The 14,036-nt window shown below is 46.4% G+C and overlaps 1 protein-coding gene across 2 annotated transcripts in view; it reads left to right on the top strand.

The window, feature by feature from the left end:
- Positions 1-14,036, top strand: part of EPHB2 (EPH receptor B2) — a 317,134-nt gene that overhangs the window by 110,024 nt on the left and 193,074 nt on the right. For both annotated transcript variants that reach the window (XM_038746709.1, XM_038746710.1), the window contains exon 2: positions 5,058-5,122. In XM_038746709.1, coding sequence (XP_038602637.1) covers positions 5,058-5,122 — 65 coding nt within the window. The remainder of the gene's footprint in view (positions 1-5,057; positions 5,123-14,036) is intronic.

Here is a 14,036-nt window from a genome sequence, read left to right on the forward strand (position 1 = left end):
ACTGCTTCCATCATGGAGAAACTGGATGTTCACAGACAGAGGAGCTGCAGGGCCCAGAAATAAAGACCACAGGTCTTGTCAGGCCTAGATAACCTGCTGAAAAGTGGATTCTCTAGGTGTTGTAGACATTCTGTGGGGTTAGTTGTAAAAGACAGGGAAAATCGGCATTGTAGTGCGAGGTCTAACTCCACGCCCACAGCTGTTTCTTTCTCTACCCTGGCATTCCGTATCCAAACTGGTCCATGTGGTCAGAAAGACATTCCCTTATTCATTCATTCATGCATTCAATCAATTGTATTTATTAAGTGCTTACTGCGTGCAGAGCACTGTACTAAGCACTTGGGAAAGCACGATACAACAAAAGTGACAGTTCCTGCCCACAACACGTTCACAGGCTAGTCTGGTCTTTGTCCAGAAACGCTCTGAGCATATTACTCCCCTCCTCAAAAATCTCCAGTGGCTACCAATCAATCTGCGCATCAGGCAGAAACTCCTCACCCTGGGCTTCAAGGCTGTCCATCACCTCGCCCCCTCCTACCTCACCTCCCTTCTCTCCTTCTACTGCCCAGCCCGCACCCTCCGCTCCTCTGCCGCTAATCTCCTCACTGTACCTCATTCTCGCCCGTCCCGCCATCGACCCCCGGCCCACGTCATCCCCCGGGCCTGGAATGCCCTCCCTCTGCCCCTCCGCCAAGCTAGCTCTCTTCCTCCCTTCAAGGCCCTGCTGAGAGCTCACCTCCTCCAGGAGGCCTTCCCAGACTGAGCCCCTTCCTTCCTCTCCCCCTCGTCCCCCTCTCCATCCCCCCATCTTACCTCCTTCCCTTCCCCACAGCACCTGTATATATGTATATATGGTTGTACATATTTATTACTCTATTTATTTATTTATTTATTTATTTTACTTGTACATTTCTATCCTATTTATTTTATTTTGTTGGTATGTTTGGTTCTGTTCTCTGTCTCCCCCTTTTAGACTGTGAGCCCACTGTTGGGTAGGGACTGTCTCTATGTGTTGCCAATTTGTACTTCCCAAGCGCTTAGTACAGTGCTCTGCACATAGTATGTGCTCAATAAATACGATTGATTGATTGATTGATTGGTCTTATTTCCTCTAGACTGTAAACTACTTGTGGACAGGGAATGTGACTACCAGTGCTGTTATATTGTACTCCCCCAAGCGCTTAGTACAGTGCTCGGCAATAAGTATCCTTGATTGATTGAGTCATTGATTGAATCCTGGCAGCCTTTTAGTGAAAACACACTTTTTGGCAGAACTGAGCGTAACTGGTTCCTCCCCTCTGACTGGCTGGCCTTTGAGGCATTGACTCCCATCACCTCCAGTGAGGTTCAGAATGGCAGCTAAGGGTTTGCCCTTCATCATAGCAGTAGTAGTAGTGGTAGTAGCTGTAGAAGCAGTAATAGTAATGTTGGATGTAGTAGTAATGATAGTAGCAGCAGTAGTAGTATTTATTGAGCATGTATTTGATGCAGTCCATTGTAATGGTGCTTGGGAAATTCAGAATAAAGAAGTGACACATTCCCTGCCCACAAGGAACTTACACCTTAGCAATGGAGACAAACATAAATGCATTTACCTCTCATGTGTTCAAAACACATGCATGAAAGTTAGGGTACGAATAAATCCAATTGTGTGAGAGTTGACTGCTGGAATTCTATGGCTCAGAGTGCTGGGAGATCAATTGAGGAAGGCTTATCAGAGGAGGTGTTATTTCAGGAGGGCTTTGATTCGGAGAAGGAGGCTATCCAATATGGGGAGGGGTAAGCTCGTTATGGGCCGGAAATGTGACTGTTTATTGTTGCATTGTACACTCCCAAGCACTTAGCACGGTGCTCTGCACACAGTAAGGGCTCAATAAATATGATTCATTGAACGAATAAATAGCTGATGTGTGATCTATTTAATATGGGGAGGGAAGGAGTGCCCAGCCAAGGGGACAGTGTGAGCGAGGGGATAGAGGTGGGAGAATTGAGAACGACATACAGCTAGAAGGTTCTGCACTGCTGTGGGAGGAGGGCTAGAGTTAGGGATCTTGGACTGAGAACTGAAATCCAGTTGGGAATTTGTAAGGATTCAGGCCCTAGTTGGAAGTTGCGGGAGGGGAAGCCGTAGGCTGTGGGGAGGGGAGGAGATGTCCATGGATGGTCGTGGGTATGGGCTTTGGAGTCAGAAGGTTCTAATTCCAACTCCACCACTTGTCTGCTTTGTGGGTTTGGGCAAGTGACTTCACTTCTCTATGCCTCATGTGCAAAATGGGGATTGAGACTGTGAGACCCACATGGGACAAGAACTGTGTCCATCCCGCTTTGCTTGTATCCACCCCAGCACTTAGTACAGTGCCTGACACATAGTAAGTGCTTAACAAATACCAAAATTATTATTGTTAATATTATTATGTTCAGAGTAGCATTTAATCGGTGAGCAGTCTGGAATAGGCAGGCTTCATTTCCCCCTTATTAGACACAATAAAAATAATAATTGTGGTCTTTATTAACTGCTTTTTAGGTGCCAAGCAATAATAAGGTGGGTCATAAAGTCCCTGTCCCACATGGGGGCTTACAATCTAGGTAAGAGGGAGAAAAGGTATTGAAGGAGAATATAGTTCTGACTTCCTTCTTTCCTCTGGTTTTCAGAGGATCCGCCTTGTGGTTATGGGTTCTAATCCCAATTCGCTACTTATCTGCTGTGTAACCTCGGGCAAGTCACTTCACTTGTATGTGCGCCAGTTTCCTCATCTTTTAAATGGGGATTAAGACTGTGAGCCCCAGGTAGAACTGGGACTGTTTCACCCAATTATCTTGTATCTACCCCAGCACATAGTAGAGTGCCTGGCACATAGTAAGCGCTTAACAAATACCACTATTATTATTATTATTAATAATAAATTAAATTATTATTACTAAAGCTTCTTGGTTTAATCTTCAATGTGAGTGACCGAGGTCCTAGGGCTCCTAGCCTCCTCTGGTGAGCCCCACCACAATTTTATTTTCGCAGGGTGGAAGCAGAGGCAGCCCGGCTGTTGGTCAGCCAGGAGTCCTGAGGCAGGGCTGCCCGGAGCTGCGGTGAGGCAGGCCGGTGACTCTCCTGGGAAGCTGGAAGGATTGCCCTTTCCTTTCCTAGTGGGGATCCCCGGGGGCGGGGACCCTGCAAGCAGCTGGAGTCTCTGTTCCGCTGCAGCAGCTCCGTGGGAGTAGGAGACTCCTGTGAATGATTCTGTGATTTTTCTTTTTTTTTTTTTTTAAAAAAAAAAGAGAAAATCCAAGAGGGAAAGCCCAGCTGGGCTGGCACATGATGGAGTCCCTTGGCCTGTGGTACAGTTTGGAGCAGCTGACAGACAAAACCCCAGGGGTCCTGGGGTAGGGTGGAGACAGTCCCCTCTGCATCACCTTTTATTCCTCCCCTGTCCCAACCCCACAGCACTTATGGACGTATCTGTCATTTATTTATTTATATTAATGTCTGTCTCCACCTCTAGACTGTAAGCTCATTGTGGGCAGGGAATGTTTCTGTTTATTATTATTTTGTAATAATGATAATGGCATTTGTTAAGCGCTTACTATGTGTGAAGCACTGTTCTAAGCGCTGGGGGAATACAAGGTGATCAGGTTGTCCCATGTGGGGCTCACAGTCTTAATCCCCATTTTACAGATGAGGGAACTGAGGCTCAGAGAAGTTAAGTGACTTGCCCAAGGTCACACAGCAGGATGTGGTGGAGTCAGGATTAGAACCCACAACATCTGACTCCCAATCCCTGGCTCTTCTCACTGAACCACGCAGCTACTCCCCCTTCTAGACTGTGAGCCCACTGTTGGGTAGGGACTGTCTCTATGTGTTGCTGACTTGTACTTCCCAAGCACTTAGTACAGTGCTCTGCACACAGTAAGTGCTCAATAAATACGATTGATTGATTGATTCTCCTAACAATAATAATGATGGCATTTGTTAAGCACTTACTATGTGCAAAGCACTGTTCTAAGCTCTGGGGAGGTTACAAGGTGATCAGGTTGTTCCACATGGGGCTCACAGTCTTAATCCCTATTTTACAGATGAGGGAACTGAGGCACAGAGAAGTTGTGACTTTCCCAAAGTCACACAGCTGACAAGTGGCAGAGCCAGGACTAGAACCCATGACCTGTGACTCCCAAGCCCGGGCTCTTTCCACTGAGCCACGCTGCTTCTGTTACTCTCCCAAGTGCTTAGTACAGTGCTCTGCACACAGTAAGTGCTCACAAGATAAATATGATTGCCTGACAGCTTGACTGACTGGCAGCCAAATGGTCTGGCAGCCAGTGGTCTCCGAGATGGACCAGGCAGGGTCTCCCTATGACCAGGCTGGCACAGTGCTTTGCACATAGTAAGAGTTTAACAAATAACAACATTATTATTATTGTGGGGGAAGGGGGAATCAGGCAGGCTTCGGCCACAGGCTGGACCTACGAGCTTCAGACACCCCTTTGGCCCATCTGATGGGCTGAAGTGGAGCTGGGCTTTTCCCTACGGCCGGCTGCTTCCCTGCTCTTTTACCCAGGGAGCGATGTCTGGGTGAGAGGGACCCTCACCCTATATCCTCAGTGCCATATCACCATTCATTCATTCATTCAATCATATTTATTGAGCTCTGACTGTGTGCAGAGCACTGTACTAAGCGCTTGGGAAGTATGAGTCGGCAACATATAGAGACAGTCCCTACCCAACAACGGGCTCACAGTCTAGAAGGGGGAGACAGACAACAAAACAAAACATGTAGGCAGGTGTCCAAATCGTCAGAACAAATAGAATTAAAGCTATATGTGCATCATTAACAAAATAAATAGTAAACATGTACAAGTAAAATAGAGTAATCAATCCGTACAAATATATCTACACGTGCCGAGGGGAGGGGAAGGAGGTAGGGCGAGGGGGATGGGGAGGAGGAGAGGAAAAAGGGGGCTCAGTCTGGGAAGGCCTCCTGGAGGAGGTGAGCTCTCAATAGGGCTTTGAAGGGAGGAAGAGAGCTAGCTTACCTCCCCCTGACTATGATTCTTCGCTCTCCTTGCAGAAACGCTGATGGACTCGACCACGGCGACAGCGGAGCTGGGCTGGATCGTGCATCCTCCATCTGGGGTGAGTTGTCCCCACCCCGCCCTGTTCTGCTGGGGAGCTGCCCGACCGCATGGGCAGGGCCAGCGCCAGGCTTCGGGTGCCAGGCCGAGCTCGGGCTCCCCACACTGTCTGACCCTATGGAAGAGAGGGGCTGACATCCAACAGAGTGGCACAGAGTGGCAAGAGTATTTCTGGAGGAAATAAGTGATAGTGTTGCCCTTCAGGCTATACCCTTTGACAGGAAAATAATAATAATGATGGCATTTATTAAGCACTTACTATGTACAAAGCACCGTTCTAAGCACTAGGGTAGATACAAGGTGATCAGGTTGTCCCATGTGGGGCTCACAGTCTTAATCCCCATTTTCCAGTTGAGGTAACTGAGGCACGGAGAAGCTGAGTGATGTGCCCAAAGTCACACAACTGACAATTGGCAGACCCGGGATTTGAACCCATGACCTCTGAGCACAGAGAAGCTAAGTGACTTGCCCAAAGTCACACAGCTGACAATTGGCAGACCCAGGATTTGAACCCATGACCTCTGACTCCATAGCCCGGGCTCTTTCAATTGAGCCACACTGCTTCTCCAAAAGCAACATGGCCTAGGGGAAAGAGCACAGGCCTGGAGTCAGCGGACCTGGGTTCTAATCCTGACTCCTCCATTTGTCTGCTGGGTGAACTTGGGTGAGTAACTCAACTTCTCTGGGCCTCAGTTTCTCCATCTGTAAAATGAGAATTAAGTATGTATTCTCCCTCCCACAAGGATATGGACTGTGTCCAAACTGATTATTTTGTATCCTCCATAGGGCTTAGTATGGTGCTTGGTACCTAGCGCTTAATTCATTCAATTGTATTTAATTGAGCGCTTACTGTGTGCACAGCACTGTATTAAGCACTTACCACAGTTATTACTTTTATCTTTATCCCCAACTTTTCCCTCTGCCTTCTGAGCTTTTCTCTAATGACCCATTTTGGACCATGTGCCTGTGATTTTCCCCAATCCTTCTTTGAACCTGCTGCTTATTTTAGCTGGCATAACTTCCTCTTATAACAAATTTCGTGCACTTGCCTCCCACCAGGTAAAGGAGAGTTTCCTTTTGTTTCATTCATTTACTTATTCTGTGGTATTTAGGGAGCACCTGCTGGGTGTGCAGTCCTGAACTAGCCACTTGGAAGAGAATAGTAAAGGGAGAAGACGCTTTACTGCCTCTCAGGGAGCTGACAGTGTTTTAGGCAAGCAGCATTGCCTATTGAAAATGGGCCTGGAAATCAGAGGACTTGGGTTCTAATCCTGGCTTTGCTACTTGTCTGCTATATGACTTTGGGCAAGTCACTTAACTTCTGTTCTTCAGTTTCCTCAACTGTAAAATGGGGATTAAATCCTACTACCCCTGCTTCTCCCCCTTTTAGACTGTGAGCCCACTGTTGGGTAGGGACTGTATATGTTGCCAATTTGTACTTCCCAAGCGCTTAGTACAGTGCTCTGCACATAGTAAGCGCTCAATAAATACGATTGATGATGACAGGGAATGTGTCCAACCTGAATGTCTTGAATCTACCCAGGTGCTTAGTACAGTGCTTGGCACATAATAAGCTCTTAAATACAATCCAATCAATCAGTGGTATTTATTGAGTACTTAATGTGTACAGAGCACTGTTCTAAATGCTTGGGAAAGTACAATACAACCGTATAACAGAGTCGATCGACACATTCCCTGCCCACAAGGAGCTCACAGTCTAGAGGCAGAGACATACATTAATAGAAATAAATAAATTACGGATATGTACATAAGTGCTGTGGGGCTGAGGGAAGGGTGAATAAAGGGGGCAAATCAGGATGACACAGAAGGGAGTGAGAAAAGAGGAAATGAGGACCGAGTCAGGGAAAGCCTCTTGGAGAAGATGTGCCTGCAATAAGACTTCAAAGGTGGAGAGAGTAATTGTCTGTTGAATGTGGATTATTAATGTTATTGTGATTATTAATATTATCATTATTAGGCCAACCACATTCATGTTTCAGAGAGTGGCCCCTTGCCCACCCTTTGTCCCCTTGTCCCGGTGTCATGGGAGTCAGTGAACAATAATTCTAGGTTCACCCCATCCACACTATTCCTGATTCTATGGACTTTCATCCCATGCCTTCTCCGCCTTCACCTTTCCTGGCCGACAAATCCTGATTGTTTATGTGTCCTCATGAAGAAGTTCTCCTACCCCTCTGTTTCTGTGGGTGGCCTGCCTCTGTGCACGTCCAGCTTGATTTATGTCTTTCCTGAAGTGTGGTTGCCAGAACTGAACAGTCTCCTAGATGTGGGGGAACCCAGGTTTTGGAGTAGCAGAAGATGCCTTTTTTATCACCTTCCTCCTGGAGAGAATGTGCTGAGGGACACTGTTACATCCAGAGGGAGCGGAGGCCCAAAACCCAGGAAGTGGCAGGAATAATAATAATAATAATTACGGTATTTAAGGGCTTACTATGTGCCAAGCCCATTCTAAGTGCTGAGGTGGATACAAGTTAAACAGGTTGTCCCACGTGGGGCTCACAGTCTTAATCCCCCTTTTACAGATGAGGTAACTGAGGCACAGAGAAGTTAAGCAACTTGCCCAAGGTCACACAGCAGACAAGTGGCAGAGCCGGAATTAGAACCCACATCCTCTGACTCCCAAGCCCAAGCTGTTTCCGCTAAGCCATGCTGCGTCTCTAGGAAGCCTGGCTACATCCCAGAGAGAGTGTCCAAGTTGTAGCTTAGCCCCAAAAGTTGTGGGCCAAAGTGGAAGCGTCAAGACAGAAACCCCACGTAACCATTTTTCGGCTGTGAGACCTTGGGCAAATCACGTGACTTCACTATGCCTCTGTTACCTCATTTGAACAATGGGAATTGATTGTGGACTGGGTCCAACCTAATTAGCTTGTTTCTACCCCAGCGCTTAGTACAGTGCCTGGCACAGAGTAAGCACTTAACAAATACCATCAAAAGCACCCAACCTCATCCAGACTAAGAAGGCTTCTGGAGAAATCCGAAGGAGGAAGCAGGCGTGGAGGAAAAGGAGGACAAGGAATTTGGGGCTGTGTCTGGTGGGAATATGATGGCTGCAAGTTTGCCTTCCTGAGGGCCCGGGTAATTCTCACCTAACAAAGGGGTTCATCTCCAGGGATCTGAGGAGTTCCCGCCAGAATCTGGTGGTTCACTCAATTAAGCACCTTGAGGGCAGAGATCCTGGCTTTGGACAGTGCTCTGCACACAGTAAGTGCTCAATAAACACCATTGATTGCTTGATTGATTGATTGTTTCCTGGGGAGGATTTGGCATCTGTTGACCAGTTGGGGATTGCAGGGACTTGTACTTCCCAAGTGCTAAGTACAGTGCTCTGCACACAGTAAGCGCTCAATAAATACGATAGAGAGAGAGACAGAAAGACTTGCGTTTAATTAATCAGTCAATCGATAACGTGGGACAACCTGATTACCTTGTAACCTCCCCAGCGCTTAGAACAGTGCTTTGCACATAGTAAGCGCTTAATAAATGTCATCAAAAAACCCCCCAAAAAACTGAGCACCTACCTAGTGCTTCAAGAAACTATCCCAAGCCCTTGGGAGAGTGTAACTAAAGAAAGCACATAGCCAAAGCCTTCAGGGAGCTTACAGTCTGTTAAGTGCTTACATAGTAAGTGTTTAGCAAATGACATTATTATTATTCCTAATAATATTAATGAGACAAAAATGATTGACAGATTGTGGAAGTAGCCCTGCGTTCTGGGGAATGATTCAACTGGGAACCCAAGACCACAAGTCACGTTGCTTTTCAGTCAGTCGGCGGTATTTATTGAACGCTTACTGTGCACAGAGCACTGTACTAAGTGCTTGGGAGAGTACAATACAACAGAGTTGATAGGTGTGATCCCACAAGGAGCTTACATTCCCACTCTCTTCCACATCACCCTGACTCCCTCCCTTTGCTATTTCCCCCCTCTTCCCGCCCCACAGCACTTATGTATGTATGTATATTATCTATAATTCTATTTATATTAAGGCCTATTTATTTGTATTGATGTCTTTCACCCCTCTCTAGACTGAGAGCCTGTCATGGACAGAGATTGTCTCTCTTTATTTGCTATATTGTATTTTCCAAGAGCTTAGTGCAGTGCTTTGCACACAGTAAGCGCTCAATAAATATGACTGAATGAATAAATGAATGAATTCTACAGAGGGAGACAGTCATTAAAATAGATTAGGAACTGGGTAAGTAGTAGAGAATAAGAATAGTTACCTAAGTATTATGGGGCTAGGGGAGAGTAACAAAGCTTCTTAAAGATAAACTGCCAAGTTCACGGTCGATGCAGAGGGGAGGGTGGATAGAGGAAATAAAGGGCTTAGTCTTGGAAGGCTTCTTGGAGGAGAAGTGATTTTAGGGGGCTACTGGCTCAGACCAATGCTCCTTCCAGCTATGTGAGCTAGTTGCCCTCTTCCCTAACCCCCTCGTCCCCCCACCCCAATGACCCAAGTCTCTTTCTGTTAACTCATTCCAGACCGCCCAATCAATTGTATTTATTGAGTGCTTACTGTGTGCAGAGCACTGTACTAAGCACTTGAGAGAGTACAACAAAATGTACAGAAACATTCCCTGCCCACAGCAAGCTTACAGTCTAGAGGACGAGTTTACAGTTTAGAGGATGAGTTTACAGTCTAGAGGAATTTATTCAGTTAGAAGTGATTCTACCCGTAATTGCTGATAGACAAAACTACAACATGAAATGTCCTCCTGTAAGCTCTTTGAGGGCAGGGATCATGTCTACCAACTCTGTTGTACTGTATTCTCCCAAGCACTTGGTTTAATGCTCTGCACACAGTAAGTGCTCAATAAATAACTATGATCGATTGATTAAGAAGATGGGGGTGCAATTGGTCCTCTGTGCAGGAGCAGCCACATTTCCAGCTAATCAATCAGTCAAGTATATTTATTGAGTGTTTATTCTTCTAGACTGTAAGCTCATTGTGGGCAGGGAATGTGTCTATTGTACTCTCCCAAACAGTACAGTGCTTTGCTCACAGTAAGCACTCAAAAATTGATTGATTAGTGTGTGCAGAGCACTTTCCTCTCCATCCAAACCGCTACCATATTAATCCAATCACTTACAATCCCTCCTTGATTACTGTATCAGCCTCCTTGCTGACCTTCCAGCATCCTGCCTCTTCCCACTCTAGTCCATATTTCACTCTGCTGCCTGGATCATTTTTCTACAAAAACCTTCAGGCCACATTTTCCCTCTCCTCACAAACCTCCAGTGGTTGCCCATCAACCTCCACATCAAACAGCCACTCCTCACCATCGACTTTAAACCAACTCAAGCACCTTGCCCCCTCCTACCTCACCTCGCTACTCTTCTATTACAATCCAGCCCGCACACATCCCTCTTCAGATGCTAACCTTCTCACTATACCTCGATCCCAACTATCATATCCATCACACAATTCCTCTCCCCCACTTCAAAGCCGTATTGAAGGCACACTTCCTCCAAGAGGCCTTCCCTGACTAGCCCTCCCTTCCTCTTCTCCTACCCCCTTCTGCATCACCCTGACTTGCTCCCTTCATTCATCCCCCTTTCCAGCCCCACAGCACTTATGTACATAGCTGTAATGTATTTATTTATATTTATGTTTGTCTCCCTGTCTTGACTGTAAGCTCATTGTGGTCAGGGAATTTGTCTGTTTCTTGTTATATTTTACTCTCCCAATTCTTAGCACACAGTAAGTGCTTAGTAAATACGATGGACTGACACAGTGACTGTCCCCTCTCCCCTCCCTTATTTTCAGCCCCATTTGAGGAACTGTGTCTAATTTTAAGTGGTGTAATTTTCTTCCCAATGCTTAATACAGTCCTTTGGACAAGTAAGCACTTAATAAACACCATTATCATTTATACTACTGCTACTACTATGGCAGGGAGAAAACTGCAAAAGGAAAAAGGAGGGGAGAGAAATAAGTGGGGAGGAGAAATAGCAGCGTGACCTAGTGGAAAGAGCATGGGCCTAGGAGTCAGAAGGACCTGGGTTCTAATCCTGGCTCCATCAACTATATGCCGTTGTGACCTTAGGCAAGTCACTTAACTTCTCTGGGCCTCAATTCCCTCATCTATAAAATAGGGATTAAGATTGTGAGTCCCATGAGGGACATGGACTGTGTCCAACCTGATTAGCTTGTATCTACCCCAGTGCTTAGAACAGTGGTTGACACATAGTAAATTCTTAACAAAAGCCATTTAAAAAAAAAAAAAAGACTCCAGCCTGGCGATTCCCAGATCTGTATGTCCAGCCCTGGCCCCTGACTTTCCCCCCAGTTTTCTCCAGGCTGTCCCCTGGACATATCCATTTGGAAGTCCAAAAGGCCTCATCCTCCCCTCTTAAACTGCGCCTTCTTTTCAGTTTTCCTCCTTCAGAGTTACTGGTAGCACTGTGCAGGTCCCATTTCAGCTACGATTACCCCCTACTAGCCTCCCTGTCCCTACCCTCATTCATTCATTCATTCAATCATATTTATTGAGTGCTTCCTGTGTGCAGAGCACTGTACTGAGCACTTGAAGTACAAAAGAAGGGAAGTACAAAAGTAGAGAAGTACAAAAGAAGAGAAGTACAAAAGTAGAGAAGCAGCGTGGCTCAGTGGAACGAGCCCGGGCTTTGGAGTCAGAAGTCATGGGTTCAAATCCCGGCTCTGCCAACTGTCAACTGTGTGACCTTGGGGAAGTCACTTCACTTCTCTGGCCTCAGTTACCTCATCTGTAAAATGGGGATTAAGACTGTGAGCCCCCCCGGGACAACCTGATCACCTTGTACCATCCCCAGCACTTAGAACAGTGCTTTGCACATAGTAAGCACTTAATAAATGCCTTTATTATTATTACTATTATTATTATTACAAATCGGCAACATATACAAATGGTCCCTACCCAACAATGGGCTCACAGTCTAGAAGGGGGAGACAGACAACAAAACAAAATAAGTTGACAGGTGTCAATACCATCAGAATAAATAGAAATATAGCTCTATACACATCACTAATAAAATAGAGTAATGAATATGTACAAATATGCACAAGTGCTGTGGGGAGGGTAAGGGGTTAGGGCAGAGGGAGGGAGTGGGGGTAATGGGGAGAGGAGGAGGAGGAGAGGAAAAAGTGGGGCTCAGTCTGGGAGGGCCTCCTGTAGGAGGTGAACTCTCAGTAGTACTTTGAAGGGAGGAAGAGAGCTAGTGTGGCAGATGTTTGGAGGGAGGGCATTCCAGGCCAGAGGTAAGATGTGGGCCAGGGGTCGACGACGGGACAGGTGAAAACAAGGCACAGTGAGTAGGTTAGTGGCAGAGTAGCGGAGGGTGTGGGCTGGGCTGTAGAAAGAGAGAAGGGAGGTGAGGTAGGAGGGGGTGAGGTGTTGGAGAGCTTTAAAGCCGAGCTTGGGGTCGTTTGTCATCCTTGGGGTCATCCCAATTTGCTTGTAACCACCCCAGTGCTTAGTACAGGGCTTGGCACATATTAAATGCTTAACAAATATTATTATTAATTACTGTTCTTCTTATTTGTGAGATCTAAGGTGGTGGGCACTTTCATTTCCAGGTCCTACTACTGGGTCCATCGAGTCCAGGGGTTTGTTTCCGAAAGAGGCAGCAGCTGTCTCTGAGAAGCAGTGTTGCCTAGTGGAAAGACCTCGGGTCTGGGAGTCAGATGACCTGAGTTCTGATCCTCTCTCTGCCCTTAACCTGCTGGGCAAGTCACTTCACTGCTCTGGGCCTCCATTACATCATCTGTAAAATGGGGGTTCAACAGCAGTTCTTCCTTAGTCTGTGAGCACCTTGTTGGACTGTGTTCTTACCTTACCTCACATGTACACCAGTGCTTAGTACAGTCCTAGGCACATAGTAAGTGCTTAACAAATACCACAGTGATCATTATTCCTCTCCTACACTCCTCGTCTCCTCACTTTCAGCCTTTTGTCACTTCGGAATATTCTGTATGCACCAGAGTTTCTGAGAAGTTAATGTCATCAAAGCACTCTGTTCCTTAGCAGCCCACTGTAACCACCCATCCCCTCTGCCGACCCCTCTTACCTCTCCTGTAAGAATAAAACTCACAATCAAAAGTAACAAGGCTGGCTTCTAACTGGCTCCCCCTTACGGAACTTCTCTCTTCTCCTACATCCACCACATTTCCCCTAACCCTTCTTCTATTTTAACATCTGACTCCCCCTGTAGACTGTTATCTCCTCAATAATAATAATAATGACGGTATTTGTTAAGTGCTTACTATGTGCAAAACACTGTTCTAAGCACTGGGGGGGGGGGGGCTACAAGGTGATCAGGTTGTCCCACTTGGGGCTCACAGTCCTAATCCCCATTTTACAGATGAGGTAACTGAGGCACAGAGAAGTTAAGTGGCTTGCCCAAGGTCACACAGCTGACAAGTGGCAGAGCTGGGATTCGAACCCATGACCTCTGACTCCAAAGCCCTCGCTCTTTCCACTGAGCCATGCTGCTTCCCTAAAGGATCGTGTCTACCGACTCTCTTGCACTGTACCCTTGCAAGCACCAAGTTCAGTGCTCTGCATGCAGTAAGCATTCAATAAATACCTTTGATTAATTCATTGATTGATAGCATATGCTCTCCACACCTCCCAACCAAACCTGTTCTCCAACCCCTGCATACAGCCCCCTTCTTAGCCTCTGGGGTTTTGTACCTGCACTTGTTTCTACCTAGAACATTCTTTCCCCACACTTCACCAACCCACATCCCTCTCCTCCTTCAAAGCCTTTCTAAAAACCCACCTCCTGCTTAACTGTGGATTGATTCCTGTCATCTCAGGCCTGAAAATTGACAGCTCTCAAAATCTGAAAATCATAGATTCCTGTTTTATCCCTAAGCCTCCCCTTTAAGTGCCTCTGAAACTTGCATTTTTGT

Source organism: Tachyglossus aculeatus, chromosome 5, assembly GCF_015852505.1.
Source record: "Tachyglossus aculeatus isolate mTacAcu1 chromosome 5, mTacAcu1.pri, whole genome shotgun sequence".
NCBI lineage: Eukaryota > Metazoa > Chordata > Mammalia > Monotremata > Tachyglossidae > Tachyglossus > Tachyglossus aculeatus.